Raw genomic sequence first — 16,986 nt, 5'->3', positions numbered from 1 at the left:
GTGTTCCAGGCTCAGCTTTCCACGGAACCCACCATGAAGGCTGCCTAGGAAATTCTGTCCAACCGTAGCCCCTTCTCCGCTGCTGGGATGCCTCCATTTCAGCTTCTGGGGCTGCCTGCCTGGAGCAACCCCCACTTAGTTCAAAGGTTTTCTATAGAAAGCCCTCAGATTGCCCCAGTCTGGATGCACCCTCCTCCTTCCTCCACAGCACAGCATCCCTTCTCCAAGTGTGTTCAGTAACACCTGCCTCCCTGCCTCAGAGTTGCCAGCAGGGATGGGGGTTTCTTATGGTTCCCAGAGAGCTGGGTGTTATCTTTTAGCAATAATGGTAGTAAATTATGGCTGGGTGCAGTGACTTATGCCTGTAATCCCAGCACTTTGGGAGGCCAAGGCGGGCGAATCATAAGAGGTCAGGAGTTTGAGACCAGCTTGGCCAACATGGCGAAATCCCGCCTCTACTGAAAACACAAAAATTAGCCGGGCATGGTGGCTTGTACCTGTAATCCCAGCTACTCAGGAGGCTGAGGCAGGAGAATCGCTTGAACCCAGGAGGCAGAGGTTGCAGTGAGCCGAGATCCAGCTTGGGTGATACAGCGAGACTCTGTCTCAAAAAGAAAAAAAATAAAATAATCGTAGTAAATTATGATTTAAACTATTATGGTGGTGTGAAAACACATCAATTTCTTCTGTTTGTTCATTCATTCTTACATTCCACAAGTATTTACTGAGGGCCGTTAGATGTCAGGCACTGTATGTTGGCCAGTTGCAGACCTTCCCCTTGCTTTGTGGGTGGTGACAAAGGCCTCGGTCTTCTAAGGAACTTCCACTGGGCCCACGTGTCCCACTGGCTACAGAGGAATATTATTGAACAACAGGTCAGGGAGGGGTGGCTTGTAAAAGGGAAAGGTTCTTGGGTATCATTTAGTCTAATCTCCTCGAAGTATGTGGAACACTGAGACATAGGGAGAGAAAGAGATCAGCCCAATGATGAATCATGACAATAAAAACCATTCAGTGAACCTTACGTATGCCTCTCCCTGAGAGGCATATTCTCATTTCTTCTTCTCAGCAACCCTGGGAGAGAGGGAGGTTTATCTTTCTAGAGCTTTTAAGTTGTTCTTCCCTTCAGAGAGGGACGGAGGGGCTGGAAAGAAAGTTCCACTAAGTAGGGAGAAGGGATTGGCCATGTTTAGATGATGTTCCAAACCGTACACTGCAGCTCTCTCTGGGTCCCATCTTGGCTTCATGTCCAGGAGATGGGAAAGCTGTGTCTGCTGCAGCGGGAAGCAGCAATTCAGTGGGTGGAGTCCACTTCTTGGTGGAGACTCATGTTGCACCCCGTAGAGTCTGGATTCCACACAAGTACAGCTTGTGACTTCCTGCAGTTGTTAATCCAGAATGTCATCAAATTGCATTTGGGGCCTTTTCAAGAAGCAGCTGTAGGAACTCTGCTTTGCTTAAGGCTAAGTAGACTAAGGGTATGCTCTTCTTTCCCAGGAAGTTTTCCTAAATTACACCAGCTGCCTGGAACCAACCCTCCTCACGGGGGAGCCCTTGACACAAAAAGTTGTCAGTGGTTTGCAGATATGCTCCTTGGTTAAGCCCATGGAGGTCGTGTCTTCCCTTTTGGACTATAAGCCCTTAGAATTGGGGCTTTATTTATTTTGCCTCCTCCCATGTTAACTTGTAGTAGCAACTGACAGTTGTAAGGAATGTTCTGGTTTACAAAGTGCTTTTACTACTCTGTTTTTTTTTTGAGATGGAATCTCGCTCTGTCACCTAGGCTGGAGTACAATGGCATGATCTTGGCTTACTGCAACCTCTGCCTCCCAGGTTCAAGTGATTCTTCTTCCTCAGCCTCCTGAGTAGCTGGGATTACAGGCACACACCACCACGCCCAGCTAATTTTTGTAGAGACAGGGTTTCGCCATTGTTGGCCAGGCTGGTCTTGAACTCCTGACCTCAGGTGATCTTCCCACCTCAGCCTCCCAAAGTGCTGGGATTATATGCGTGAGCCACAGCGCCTGGCCTACTGTGGTCATTTTTGAGTCCTGCAACAACCTTGGAATGTGAGTATTGGCTCCAAAAGGTGAAATGACTTGGCCAAGAAGCACAGCTTGAAATGGCAGAGCTGGGCCAGGTAGGGTGGCTCATGCCTGTAATCCTAGCACTTTGGGAGGCTGAGGTGGCAGACTGCTTGAGCTCAGGAGTTAGAGACCAGCCTGGGCAACATGGCAAAACCCCATCTCTACTAAGAAAATACAAAAATTAGCCAGGTGCGGTGGTGCGTGCCCATGGTGTCAGCTATTCAGGAGGCTGAGGCAGGAGGATTGTTTGGGCCCGGGAGGTGGAGGTTGCAGTAAGCCGAGACTGCTCCAAGGCACTCTAGCCTAGGTGACAGAACAAGACTTTTGTCTTTAAAAAGCAAGCAAGCAAGCAGAGCTGAGACTCAAAAACAGGTCTCCTAGCTCCAGTCCCAGGGTCTATCCTTCTGCCTGACACTGCCTGAGCACTTAGCAAATATACTGTTAGTAAGTTAGGCAAAGAACAAGTCAGTTTGAAATGGGGCTAGACACTGTCTAAAAAATGCTGTCCTGGGAAAGTAGATGATAATGAAGACATCTGTGCCTGGATCCATGTTAAAGCAATTGGCAGCATTAAGTACATCGACCATCCTCAGTAACCTTGACACCACCTTAGACTTCACTCACTCATTTGATACCCTTGCAAAATCTGCTGGGGCAGGTCATATTCCACACATTCTACAGATAGCACCCAAGGGAGGAAGTCACTTAGTGTGAGCTGAGGGTTGAAAAAGAGATAAGAAGGAGGCCATGTACAGAGAGAAGAAAGGGGTTTAGGAAACAGAAGGCTGTCTGAAGGTCACTCGGCTTCTAGAGTGCAGAGTTGCCTGCCTCTGGGAAGAGGGCATGAGGTAGACCATCACTGAGAGACCCGAGCTTCCCTGACCTTGAGAGCAATTCCCTCTCCACGGGGGTGCCCAGAGGACACAGTGCAGGCTGCTGGCTCTGAGACAAACTGAGAAGGGTGAGAAAGTTCCAGCAATCAATCCCAGCTCCAATGGGGTGTGAGTTTCCCAACTGAGCTCTGTAGCTGAGTTCCCATCAATCCCTCATATCCCTCAACCCCCCTCCCCTGCCACTGCTGCCTGCCTGGCTTTCCATATATCATCCCCCTCTGCTCACTTACCACAGGCGAGTACAAAATGCACGCAGGATGGATGGAGAGCTTCAGCCTGTGCAGGCAACACACAATTCTCTATGCAGCTGCAGGGGCCAGGCGCAGATAATCCAGCGCAACAGATAATCCAGCATTTGTTTCCAGGGGTCATGAGCCAGGGAAATTCTCAGCTTTCAAAATCAAACAAGGAAAACATCTGAACTCCAGGCATCTGGGAAGGCTTTCCTCTCTTGCCCCATAGAGGTCTTACCTAAGGGCATGCTGGGAACAGCTAGTCTTATCCAAGAAATCTTTACTAGAGGCAGACCAATAATAAAAGTCCTTGTCTTTTTCAGATATTTTCCAGTTGGGTTGCCTCGGACTGAAGTGCAAAGAAAATTTGGAACAAGGAGATAGAAGGAATGCTGCTACTGACACCCTGTGTGACCTTGGGGAAGTCACTTCACCTGGTTTGGAGCCTTTTTCCTCAGGTGCAAAGTAAAAGTAAAAACTTATTGCAGGGGTTCCCAAATCAGGTTGAGTTTCAGAATTACCTGGAGAGTTAAAGAAAAGAAAAGAAAAATATTAAGTTGGTGGAAAAGTAATTGCATTTTTGACGTAAATGGCAAAAACTGTAATTACTTTTGCACCAGTCTAATAGTTTCTCAGGCCCCACCCCAGGCCAACAGAATCTATATCTCAATGGCGAAGCTCAAGAATGGACAGCTCTGACAAGTGCATCAGGTGTTTCTGATGCCCAGCCAGGTAGGAAAATGAGAAGGTTAGATGGATTTGGTCTCTTTAAACTATAAACAGTTATGTTTAATGAGTTGCCAAGGAACTAAATACATAGACATCTGTAACCAGGAATAACCTTGTCTCAGATAAGCCATCTACAAATAACCAGGCAGGCCTGCACCTTGGCCCAAAACTCCAGACGTTACCTGGTTTCCGACCTAGATGTTAGCTGCCAGGCTTTGGGTCTGCCTGCTCACCTGCCCACCTCCCAGATTCCTGATGCCTGTCCCCTGGTCTGGTATGATTACCACTGCTCAAGCCTCTCTAAATTCCTGGAAGAGACTTTCTGAAAATAGAAACATGGTGTAGAAAAATAGTACAAAAGAAACGTTCTAGAAATTAAAGGTCTATGTTCTAGGAGAAGATTTATGTTCCAGAAACAGAAATTCCTCCTCCTCTGTATAGATGTGCACCTTAAACAGGTACTTAACCAGCTATTGTTTTGCATTTTTATTTTAGTGCTAAGCAATCTGTGTTTGCGACATCATTTAATCCTTTCTTATATTTTGAGATACGGCCATTATTATTTTATTTACAGATGAGAACACAAAGGCTCAGAGAGATTGAATAACTTGTCTAAGGCCAGACAGTGAACGAAAGGCAGAACTGGGATTCTAATTTAGTCCTGACTCTTCACATCTATGATGCTGTTTCCCCAGTGTCCTCATCTGTAAAACAGGAATAATATTGGCCGGGTGTGGTGGCTCATGCCTGTAATCCCAGCACTTTGGGAGGCCAGGGCAGGCTGATCACCAGAGGTCAGGAGTTCGAGACCAGCCTGGCCAACATGGCGAAACCCCATCTCTACTAAAAATACAAAAAGTTAGCTGGACGTGGTGGCACACACTTGTAGTCCCAGCTACTCTGGAGGCCAAGGCAGGAGAATCCCTTGAACCAGGAGGCGGAGGTGGCAGTGAGCCGAGATCGCGCCACTGCACTCCAGCTTGGGCAACAAGAGTGAGACTCTGTCCAAAAAAAAAAAAAAAAGAAAAAGAAAAAAGGAATAATATTACTTTTAAGATATTGTTCAAAGATCAAATGAAAGAAACTTAGGCATCTCAGAGAGTCTTTTGGGGGTCATACAACAAGTGAGATTCAGCAAAATACCTCTCTGCTCCCTCTCTTCCCCTGCAAAATTAGTGCCAAAATGTAAGACATGTCTGCTACTTCTTACCTGACCAGAGGCAAGGTCAAAATGGGAGATTGAATGTGGGTTGAAGAAATGAGAGTGCAAGATGGGGATCCATACTATATTGTGAGTGTGGGAACAATAGCAGTAACAAACATGATGTGGGGTCACAGTGGACCACATATCAAGCATGACCCAGTAGTGATTGTTTCAAACCGTGGCAAATATTTTTTGGGTAAATGAAGATCTTGAGAGGATACCACTAAGCTATGGTTACTGCCATGGCAGATGTAGAAGAGGACCAAGGTAACAAGAATATCACATCTGTTGGGAGGGACATGGGTTCTGGGCAATAGAATGAAGATTCAAGTCCAGATGTGATGGGAGCACTGGACTGAAACCAGCCAGATGAAATAGGGCTATGTGTGGAGGTCCAAATGACTAAAGTTCTAGGCAGGAAAAGCAATGTTTGACAACAGATTATGGGAAGATAGCAAGGTGGGAGTAAGGACAAGGGCCAGGAAAGGTGGAGTCAGTGAGATGACTTCAGTAAGTGGCTATGTGGGGAAATGACTTCCAGGTGGGCCATGCCAACTCCCAAGGGATGGCCACCCAGAATCCACTCTGACTACGCCACAAGGGCATCTTGGGCTCAACTCCAGGCCCCAACTATGAGGCAGACACTGGTGACACTGGCTAGTCTGTCCAGATGCAGGTGAGCCAGAGGGCGAGGGGCTGGGGTTTTGGGTCATATAACTAAAGACAGACGGTTCTGCTGAAGAGATGCCAAAGTAACTTGAGAGTTATCTTGCTTATCAGCAGGAGAGGTGGTTAGGTAGAAAAGTGAAGACTCTCCTGGGAGTTTCCATCTACAGCAGGCAGAAGGAGGTGAGGGTAGTGAGAAGAGGCCAGATTTTGGCTAGGGGTGGGGAAGAACTGGCTCACTCAGAGCTGTCTCAGCATGGTGCAGGTCAGTTAGCAGGTAGAGAGTTTCCAGTCCCCGGGAAGATTTTAAACAGTTGTCCAATGTCTTAGTGGTGCTGTAGGGAGGCCTACAATGGTGTGTGGGAGAATTAGACTAGACCAGGTTTTTTTTTCAGTCTTTCTTGAAAACTGTTTCTTCAGATGACAGCTTATGAGAAGCCCAGTAAATAAAACACAGATTCTCTGGTTGAGTTGGGGGTCAGAATCCCAAGGTCCCCATCTCTGGACTTTGGGGATTTCTTGAAGCACAGTTTGAAAACTGGTGACTGGATAGTCTGTCCTTTTTTTTTTGAGATGGAGTCTTGCTCTGTCGCCAGGCTTCGGCTCACTGCAACCTCCGACTCCCTGGCTCAAGCTAGTCTCCTGCCTCAGCCTCTCGAGTAGCTGGGATTATAGGCACGTGCCACCAGGCTCAGCTAATTTTTGTATTTTTAGTAGAGACAGGGTTACACCATGTTGGCCAGGATGGTCTTGATCACCTGACCTTGTGATCTGCCCACCTTGGCCTCCCAAAGTGCTAGGATAACAGGTGTGAGCCACTGCACCTGGCCGCCCGCCCCCCTCTTTTTTTTTTTTTTTTTGAGACTGAGTCTCACTCTGTTGCCCAGGCTACAGTGCAGTGGCGTGATCTTGGCTCACTGCAACCTCCGCCTCCCGGGTTCAAGCAGTTCTCGTGCCTCAGCCTCCTGAGTAGCTGGGATTACAGGCCCCTGTCACCATGCCTGGCTAATTTTTGTATTTTTAGTAGAGACGGGGTTTCACCATGTTGGCCAGGCTGGTCTCGAACTCCTGACTTCAGGTGATCTGCCCACCTCGTGCTAGGATTACAGGCATGAGCCACTGCGCCCAGCCTGTAAAGTCTTTTTTTTTTTGGAGACAAGTCTCGCTCTATCCCCCACGTTGGAGTGCAGTGGTGCAATCTCTGCTCACTGCAAGCTCCACCTCCCGGGTTCACGCCATTCTCCTGCCTCAGCCTCCCGAGTAGCTGGGACTACAGGTGCCTGCCACCACGCCTGGCTAATTTTTTTATTTTTAGTAGAGATGGGATTTCACCATGTTAGCCAGGATGGTCTCGATCTCCTGACCTCGTGATCCGCCTGCCTCAGCCTCCCAAAGTGCTGGGATTACAGGCGTGAGCCACCTACCCACTCCTTTGGCTCCAGCCATTCTGGATGACTTGTAGTTCCCTAAACACATTGTGCTCTTCCTACCTCTGTTCTGCTGTTTTCTAATACATTTGCCTGCTTCAAATGCCCATTCCTCCTTAAGTTAATTCAAAGCTTCACTGTAGTATCTCTATGAGAAGCCTTCCCTGAGACCTATTCCCCTCCACATGGCCCCCACATGGCACAGGCGTGAGCCACCCGACCAGGTCTTTTTTAATGTTAAGGTTTGGCAAGGCAAGACAAGAACTTGAAAGTGCCAGCCTGGTACTTAAAATAATTGTTTTGCTCCAAAAGTTTGTTCATCATCATCTCTCAGTTCTTTCTGCTTACAAACCCTGGACCTGACTGCCTTCTCTGTTGGCCCCTTGGCTTGGTTTTCCATATGTAGCCTCTGCAATAAGAGCAAGTAAAATGACCACTGTCTTGGGCTGGGACATAACCTCAATGTGTTTGCCAGAGCTGGATCTCACCGTGCAAGCGATGTTTGTAGGCTCAGGTGGTCTGAGTTTAGTGGTCACTCAAACGGAGTTTATTCAGCATCCACAGAGTATCTTATCCCTCTCTGCCGGGTTTCGTGCTGGACACTTGGAATATAATGTCCAGTAAGATATGATCCCAGTCTCCAAGGGCTATTCATTCTGGTGGGGAAGCCAGCCTTGCAGGGGGGCCATGTGGAGGGGAATAGGTCTCAGGGAAGGCTTCTCATAGAGATACTACCGTGAAGCTTTGAATTAACTTAAGGAGGAATGGGCATTTGAAGCAGGCAAATGTATTAGAAAACAGCAGAACAGAGGTAGGAAGAGCACAATGTGTTTAGGGAACTACAAGTCATCCAGAATGGCTGGAGCCAAAGGAGTGGGTAGGAGAGGCACAAAATGAGCCTAGAAAAGACACCATGCACTGGATCCTGAAGCTCCTGTGAGCTGATCTAAAAGGACTTTGTCCAGAAAGCTCTAGGGAACCTGTAATGATTCATAAGTGGTTTGAACCAATTTTTCTTGTAGATATTCCAGTTCCTAAAGCCTGAAGAGCTTAGAAGTAGCCCTGTTCAAGTGAATGTGAAGAATAAGCCTGCTCAGTGGACATTACAAATGATCCTATTAAGTGTGGAGCATGTACAGTCATCTATTCCTGGGTTGGCTCCTGATGCAGACAGCAACCTTGAAGTCATCTCTTCCCTTTCTGTGCTCCAACTCTCCCTTTTACCAGAACAAGGATAAAGATGTTGTTATCAACCTGTCACATCAGAAGAATTGACAAGACCAAAGTTCTCCAAAGGAAGTCCTCCCTAGTTAGAACATGATGTCTTGCAAAATTGTCTGGAGGAATCAGAGGTATATAATGCATGCATTTTGTTCTTTAGTTACCAGCAAGAAAATTGGGAGACATGTTTCTCAGGGCTGGTTCCAGAGCCAACCATGACTTACTTTTTTTTTTTTTTTTTTGAGACAGGGTCTCACTCTGTCACCCAGGCTGGAGTGCAGTGGCACAATCTGGGCTCACGGCAACCTCCACCTCCCAGGTTCAAGTGATTCTCGTACCTCAGCCTGAGTAGCTGGGATTACAGGTGTGTGCCACCATATCCAGCTAAGTTTTGTATTTTTAGTAGAGATGAGGTTTCGTTATGTTGAGCAGGCTGGTCTCTAACTCCTGGTCTCAAGCAATTGGCCCACCTTGGCCTCCCAAAGTGTTGGGATTACAGGCGTGAGCCACTGCGCCTGGCTGGTTGCTCTCTTTTCTGAGCTGGAGTTGGGGCAGGAGGGTACAAGGAGAGAGCAGCACATGTCACTGACCAGCAGGTTCCTGCCAACCTCATAGGGTTGGTAGGATTGAGATAATCCTACGTGTAAGGGCTTAGTACAGTGCCTGGTATATGGTTAGCCCTTAGTAAATGTTAGTGGTTATTGTTAATGTGTATATAGTCAAGTGTTGCTTAACAATGGAGACTACATTGAGAAATGTATCATTAGGTGATTTGGTTGTTGTGCAAACATCATAGGATGTATTTACACAAACCTAGATGGTATATAGCCTATTGCTCCTAGGCTGCAAACCCGTACAGCATGTTACTGTGCTGAATACTGTGGGCACTGTAATATAATGGTAAATACTTATCTATCATATCTAAACATAGAAAAGGTACAGTAAAAATACAGCTTAAGATAAAAAATGATATTGCTGTATAGGACACTTACAATGAATGGAGCCTGCAGGACTGGAAGTTGTTCTGGGTGAGTCAGTGAGTGAGTTTTGAGTGAATATGAAGACTGAGGAGGACATTACCGTACACTACAGTAGGCTTTATAAACACTGTACACTAAATTTATAAAAACATTTTTCTTTTTTCAATAACCTTAGCTTACTATAAGTTTTTAACTTTATAAACTTTAATTTTTAAAACTTTTTGATTATTTTATAATTACACTTAGCTTAAAACACACTGTATAGCTGTATAAAATATTTTCTATCTTTATTCTGTAAGCTTTTTTCTATTAAAAATTTTATTTTTTACTTTTTAAACGTTTTGGTTAAAAGCTAAGACACAAACATGTACATTAGCCTAGGCCTACACAGGGTCAGGATCATCAACATTACTGACTTCCACCTGCACATCTTGTCCCACTGGAAGGTCTTCAGGGGCAATAACACACATGGAGCTGTCCTCTCCTATAAGTACAATGCCTTCTTCTGGAATAACTCCTGAGAGACCTGCCTGAGGCTGTTTTACAATTGACTTAGTATTTTTTATATGTAGAAGGAGCACACTCTAAGTAATAAAAAGTGTAGTAAATACATAAACCAGTAATAGTCATTTACTATTATCAAGCATTATGTACTGTACATAGTTTTATGCACTATACCTTTTTATTTTTTGAGATAGGGTCTTGCTCTGTCGCCCAGGCCGGAGTGCAGTAGTGTGATCCCAGCTCACTGTAGCCTCAACCTCCCAGGCTCAAGTGATCCTCCCACCTTAGCCTCCTGAGTAGCTGGGACTACAGGCGTGCACCACCACGCTATTAATTTTTAAATTTTTTTTGTAGACGAGGTCTCGCTATGCTGTCCAGGCTGGTTTTGAACTTCTAAACTCAAGGGATCCACCTGCCTCGGCCTTCCAAAGTGTTGGGATTACAGGCGTGAGCCACCGTACCCAGCCCCTATACACTATACTTTTATATGACTTGAAGTAGTAGATTTACACCAGCATCACCACAAACACATAATGCATTGTGCTATAACATTACCACAACTATGATGTCACTAGGCAATAGGAATTTTTCAGCTCCATTATAATCTTATGGGACCACAGTTGCATATGCAATCCAACTTGACCAAAACATTGTTATGTAGTACGTGACTGTAGCTTGGGAGGCCAGCACTGAACCCACAGTACCTCTTGTCTATTGCAAGAAACATATAGCCTTTGAGACTTTAACACTGTCTACCTGTTATTCCCCATTAAGCCATAAGTGCTTCATGGGCGGGTACCAGAGTCTGGCAAGCTTTGCATCCTCCATAGCATGCGGGGGAGTTCCTTAACTCTCTTTGCCCCTTCTGAGATGGCATTGATCAATTTGTCTTGTATTGTTATCATTCATGTCAGGTCATGCCGCTGAACTGTGGGCTCTTAAAGGGTAGATACTAAATCTTTATATTTGTCCAGAAACAAGCATTCCTAGCTTAGCTCTGCTCCAGGGCATTAACACTTGCTGTTCACTTTTCCTGGTTCTCTTCCTCCAGCTCATGTATCAGCTGCCACTGCTGCAGAGATGCCTCTCCTGACCATTAAGTTATTGCCTCCACTCCATAGTCTATAATATTATTTTTAAATTTTCATAGCACTACCAGTATGTGAAATAATTTTATTGGTTTACTTGTCTTCTTTACAAGAATATAAACTACATGAGAACAGGGTCCTTATTTACCATGTTCATTGCTATATTATCCAGTTTTTTATAACAGTGCTTGGCAAATAGGTACTCAATAAGTGTGAATGAATGCTGACTCAATGCCAAATCAAATGACTAGGAAGTGGGCATTAGTACCTCTTCTCCAAGACTGAACAAAAGGTCAGTATGGAGAGTGCAAAGCAAAACATGTGGCTCCAGCTTCCAAACTGGTTGGAGAAGAAAGAAGTACCAGTATGAACATCGGAGAACTAGACAAAGCAAACTATAATAGGTGTAGGTGTGAGGCACTGAATCAGAGGCAACAGAGAAACAGGCAGTGGCTAAAACAGAGCTTGTGAGCAGGAATCATACTCTACTCATCTTTCTGTGTCCAGCACTTAACATAGTGGCTGCAGAACAGATGCTCTGTGAGCAACTGTTAAGTTGTACTGTGTAATGGTCCACCAAGGTAATGCCAGTGGATTAGGTGAGGTACAGAGACTGTGTATAACTTGGTATCTTGGTTTGCAAATGTTTCTACTCAACAAATTCTCTATCTATGTGTATTAAGAGATTCTTTTAAATCTAGAGTATTTACATGCAGGTACATACACAAGACAATGTTTTGGTTGAAATCCATATTACCTATTTATTCAACAAAAAACTGAGTATCTTCTATGGTCCAGGCCATGTCCTTGGCACTGCGAACAGAGATAAATCCTGGCCCTCAAGGAGCTCACAGTCTAGTAGGGGAAAAAAGACACAAAAATAAATAAATATAATGTATTTGGAGTTTGCAAAGGGGGCCACTATGGGAGACAAAGAACAGAGGAACCTAAATATCCTATAGTTAGCATCCACAGGAAAGAAAGACCTGGCAATGTACATTTTTGTAAAGAATAAATAAGGCAATGGTTCTCAAAGTGTGGCTGGCTAATTACCTACATCAGAATCATTTGGAGCACATATTAACAAGTAGATTCCCAGTACCTTCTGCACATATTCTTGATTTAGTGCGTGTTGGGGGGGGTGGTGTACGGTTGAGGCCTGAGAATCTACGTTTTAAAAGCACTTTAGGTGATGCTACTGCATCTTAAAGTTTCAGAACTGATGAGATAAAGTTTGTTCTTTTAACTGGAATAAAGAATGATCTACACATCTGAAATGCTAACTTGTATTAGTCTTTAATGAGGCGCAAGGGAAGTAGAGAAAAGGATGGTAGTTGATATTTTCTACTGTAGTGAAGTTAATTTAATTCTCATAATAATCCTATGAGGTAGATATTATTATCCCTATTTTAGATGGAAAAAAAACCCCGGAATTAGATAGTTTAAGCAATTTGTTCAACGGTATAGAGCTAATGAATAGCAACACAACATATGAACCCAGATTCACTTAACTCTAAAGCCTGTCCACTTTCTATAACACCATGCTAGCACCAGGGGACAAATTTACTGATTAAATGGTATAATTTTCTTTGAGTTCTTTGCCAGATCTTTCTAGGTAAATAAATATAAAGAACAGCTACATGGTACTTTATTCATGCCCAACATATTTATCCATGGACACATCCTACTTGGCAGTTGGGGACTGAGGGCAAATCCACGAGGAATGATTAAAACGAATGGCCATTTCTTACTCCTTTTTCCATCATTTCCTCACCCGCTGGTGGAGGTGTAACAATGTACTATGTATGGGTAAAAACTGGGTCCATCTGGAAAGACAAGCAAACATAACTGGATACCAATAAAAACAACCTCATCTGATGTCAAAAATTCTTGGGACCCAAAACATTCAGAAGGTCAGAAGGCATTTAATGAAAATGGCAGAGCAGATAAGACTCAAGTTTCTCAAAAGATAAACTGCCAGGACCAGAAGCAGGTCCAGAATTTGCATTAGTTAACAGCTCAACCTTTAGAGAAATAGTGAAAGGATAGCAGCTTCCCCAGTTTAAAAAAATGCTATCTGTCTCTCTCAATACATAGACTCAAAGGTGCAACAAAATAGACACAGCTCAGAGAACAGAGGGATGTCCATCCTATCTGAAGAGCTTAGGGACAGGCCCAACCTATAAAAATTCTTCTGGAAGGAAGAAAACACACACACACCAACTGCAAATACTGCTTAAATTCCCACTCACCACATTCAGTGTCACATAACCAGATCTTAGGCAGGAGCAGCAGAGTGGAGCATGTTAGATCAATAAAGAAATGTCAGGCCAGGCGCGGTGGCTCACACCTGTAATCCCAGCACTTTGGGAGGCCAAGGTGGTGGATCACTTGAGGCCAGGAGTTCAAGACCAGCCTGGCCAACAAAGTGAAAGCCTGTCTCTACAACAATACAAAAATAAGCCAGGTATGGTGGCATGCGCCTGTAATCCTAGCTCCTCAGGAGGCTGAGGCAGGAGAATCACTTGAACCAGGGAGGTAGAGGTTGCAGCGAGCTGAGATTGCGCTACTGTACTCCAGCCTGGGCAAGACAGAACGAGACTTCATCTCAGGAAAAAAAGAAAGAGAAAGAAATGCCATAGTAAAGGCAGCTGACAACAATACTGGGGGCCTTGGGTTCAGAAGGCTGGTATGTAACCACCGTCCTTTCCTATCACTGAGCTTGGAGCCACAACAGTGACACTACAAACGAAAGATGGGTTTCCAGCTCTGGAGAACAACTTTCTTATTTCTGGCGTTCCAAGCAATTGTTCAGTCCCAAGATGAGTTTTGATAAAATCAGCCCATAGCCCTGACACTATGGACAGTACATAACTCAGATTTCATTATTTTGTATAACAAACATTGTAAGCCAGACTTAAAAAAAAAATTATTGCTATATTTTCCCCACATCCAATCTGGGAACATTTGCTTTCACCCACTTTTTCGTATCACGTTTAGAGTTGTTTTTAAAAAAATCATGCAAACCTGGAATAATCTTCTCCTTACAAAAGAATTTTATTTACACTGCACTGATTCATTCCTTCAAACACATAGCTTCTAACAGGTGGAGTTAGAAAAGCGGGTGCCACAAACTATGGTTTAATAGTATGCAGGCCCTGTACCTGTTTATCTAACTATACCTGAAATTTGCTGATACCCCAAGCCAGCTAGCTACGCTAAAGGCATCTCTGGGGGGCATCATCTAGATGAAGTCTTTATCCTGATGGGAATATCTGGTTATTCTACAGTTTAAACAGGATGTTTGGCTTATGCTTTTGTCCAGCTGACCGGTACATGGGAAGCATTAAAGCCCATATCTAACTACAGCAGGTCTTCAAGCTTATTATCCTGTCATGAATTCATAAAGATGACAAACTCACCATTTGGCAGCTATAAGGTCAAAGTGGCCAGAATGCAACTGTGCTGTTACACTGTGCAAAATCAAGTCAACTGTCTTGTAGGTCCTTGGCTGTCTCTTGTTATAACCTGGAACACTTAAAAAAGGAAACCTCAAGTATGCTGAGATAATTATCAGAATGTTCAGGTACCTTTGTTCCTGAATATCAAGTAATAGGGCTCATCTCTGTGACAAGCACACAGGGCAACTCATTACCAACTGCTCATTATAAATGCTGAGCTCTTGAGTTCCTGAGGAGGGGGTGGGCTCTAGACTATTGAGGGCTGAGTCAACTAGGTGAAGGGCCAACCTGTGCAGTTCTAAGTCTTATTTTGGTTCTGGGCACATTTCAGTTCTGCTCCAAGTCCGCTTTGCTCCAATTCAGCGATGACAGACATATATTTGAACTCATTTGGTCTGAGGTTAAAGGTCTCCACTAACCCGTAGATCTCTTTCCGATCAGTAGCATAGAAGAGCTGAACTTGGTTGGCGATGCACTGTGCCTCAGCAACATTCTGTAAGGTAAAAAGAATAATGAGGTCCTTTCTTGCACAGGGCCACAAAGCTCTTGTCTGAGTTGTGTGGTAGGTGAGGGCCCTCGCCCAGGAGTCACCACTTCAAGAAAGTTTCCTTAACTTCTTGACGTCCCTAGTCTTGGTTAGGTGCCCCTTCTCTGTGTACCAAATCATCCTGTGCTCACCACTGTCACAATATTTATCACACTGTATTGTATTTTTCCTTTTCTTTTTTTGTCTATTTTCCCTAGTACAAATTCCTCAAAGACATAGACCGTGGTTTGTTTTGTATCTCTGCAGAGTGATATCTGGTGAATGTTTACTGAATAAATTAATGTACATGTTCACATTATTCCTCTTCATCCAGTTCCCTAATAACTGTTAAATATATCTCAAGGGGGAAATAAGACAGCAATAGTTACCCAGCTCTAAGAACCAGTTTGTGAGTGAGAGCTAAGTTCTTGACTAACCAGATATACACTTGAATAAAACCTGTTATGATACTACCTTGGTCAGAAAACTACTCCCAGAGCCAGCTGTGATGGTTTTAAAATTTGCCCACGAATTTTATGATACTCCTCTCTTTGATGGAGCCTAATTTCCCTTTCCTTGAGTAAGGGCTATACTCAATGACTTCCTTCTAACAAGTAGACTATGACAAAATGGTTGGGGGCATTGCTGTGAACCTGTAGTCCCAGCTACTCAGGAGGCTGAGGTAGGAGGATTGCTTGAGCCTGTCTGGGTAATGTAGTGAGCCCCTTAAAAAAAAAAAGACAATGAAAAAATGAAAAATGATGGAGAATGACTTCTGCTATCAAGCCATAAAGGTTGTAACTTCTTTCTTGCTAATTTTCTTGCTCTGGGAAAAGTCAGTTGCCATGTAGTGAGGACATTCATGCAGCCCTATGGAGAAACATGACGAAGACATGAGGCCTCTGCCAAGAGCCATGTGAGTGGGGCTGGATGTGGACGCTCGAGCCCAATCAACCTTCGGATGACTATACCCCTAAGATAACATCTTGACAGCAACCTTGTGAGACTCTGAGCCAGAACCACTCAGCTAAGCTGCTACTACAGAAACTGCGAGGTAATAAATGTTTGTTGTTTTAAGCCACTAGGTTTTGTATAATTTGTTATGCAGCCATTTATAACTAATACATCAGCAAAGGCCCAGGGAAGAGAAGGGCAGTAGCAGAGAAATGGTGAGCAGGCCACTCTACATGACAGAGGCAGAGAAATTAGCCAGATGTGGTGGCATGAGCCTGTAGTCCTAGCTACTCGGGAGGCTGAGGCAGGAGGATCGCTTGAGCCCAGGAGTTTGAGGCTGCACTGAGCTATGGTCACGCCAGTACACTCCAGCCTGGGTAACAGAGGAAGACTCTATCTCTAAAAATAAAAATTAAAAAATGACAGAGATGGGGGTTAGAACACGGGCTACACTCTCAAACTTTGCAAAAGAGTCACCTCAGACAACTCTTACTTTTGCTATACATTCTGCAGTTCTAGTTGGTCAGAGGTACTTGTCCATTATCACCGTGTTCATATGGCCAAAATTAAATCCCAAAAGGTCATGGAAAATTACCACTAAAAACTTACTGCCAAAAGTGTGCTATGTCTAGCTAGAGAATGATGAAGACGGGTTTATAAATAACATGGGCTGTGCACCACCTCTATTCCCTCTGTGGGACTTTCAGGACATTTCTCACGAGCAGGCACTAATCTCTGAGACTGCATCTTCAATCAAAAACCTTTTCCCAAAAAACTGGCTACTTCAAATTAATAGAATTTTAGAGCTAGAAGGGACCTCAGAGATCACCCAGTTCTCATTTAATAGGCTAGAAAACCAAGGCAGATGAGGTTCAGGGATGCGTTCCAGGTCAAGTGGCCAGCCAAGGTCACAGCCAGGACTAGGCCTCTAGACTCCCTGGCTGATATTCCCCCCAATTCATCCTGCTGTTTCTGGTAGGGCAATATAATTAAGATTGATGAAGGCCAATAAC

General features: G+C 44.4%; 1 protein-coding gene across 6 annotated transcripts in view; it reads right to left on the bottom strand.

Annotated features, from left to right (window-relative positions):
• Window positions 1-497: 497 nt before the first annotated feature.
• The window catches only part of ATPAF1 (ATP synthase mitochondrial F1 complex assembly factor 1), a 45,914-nt gene continuing 29,425 nt past the window's right edge, over window positions 498-16,986 (bottom strand). The window contains exons 9-13 of one of the 6 annotated variants that reach the window (XM_063627551.1): window positions 14,913-14,986; window positions 11,790-11,887; window positions 3,648-3,734; window positions 709-3,371; window positions 498-601 (exon numbers count right to left, since the gene is read on the bottom strand). In XM_063627551.1, coding sequence (XP_063483621.1) covers window positions 11,881-11,887; window positions 14,913-14,986 — 81 coding nt within the window. In that variant the 3' untranslated portion in view covers window positions 498-601; window positions 709-3,371; window positions 3,648-3,734; window positions 11,790-11,880. Of the gene's footprint in view, window positions 602-708; window positions 3,372-3,647; window positions 3,735-11,767; window positions 14,987-16,986 lie in introns of those variants that run through there. The other 5 variants (XM_063627552.1, XM_063627553.1, XM_063627550.1 and 2 more) reach the window with 5 other exon arrangements.

This window comes from Symphalangus syndactylus, chromosome 12 (genome assembly GCF_028878055.3).
Source record: "Symphalangus syndactylus isolate Jambi chromosome 12, NHGRI_mSymSyn1-v2.1_pri, whole genome shotgun sequence".
NCBI lineage: Eukaryota > Metazoa > Chordata > Mammalia > Primates > Hylobatidae > Symphalangus > Symphalangus syndactylus.
This window is presented reverse-complemented; position numbering and strand designations above follow the sequence as displayed.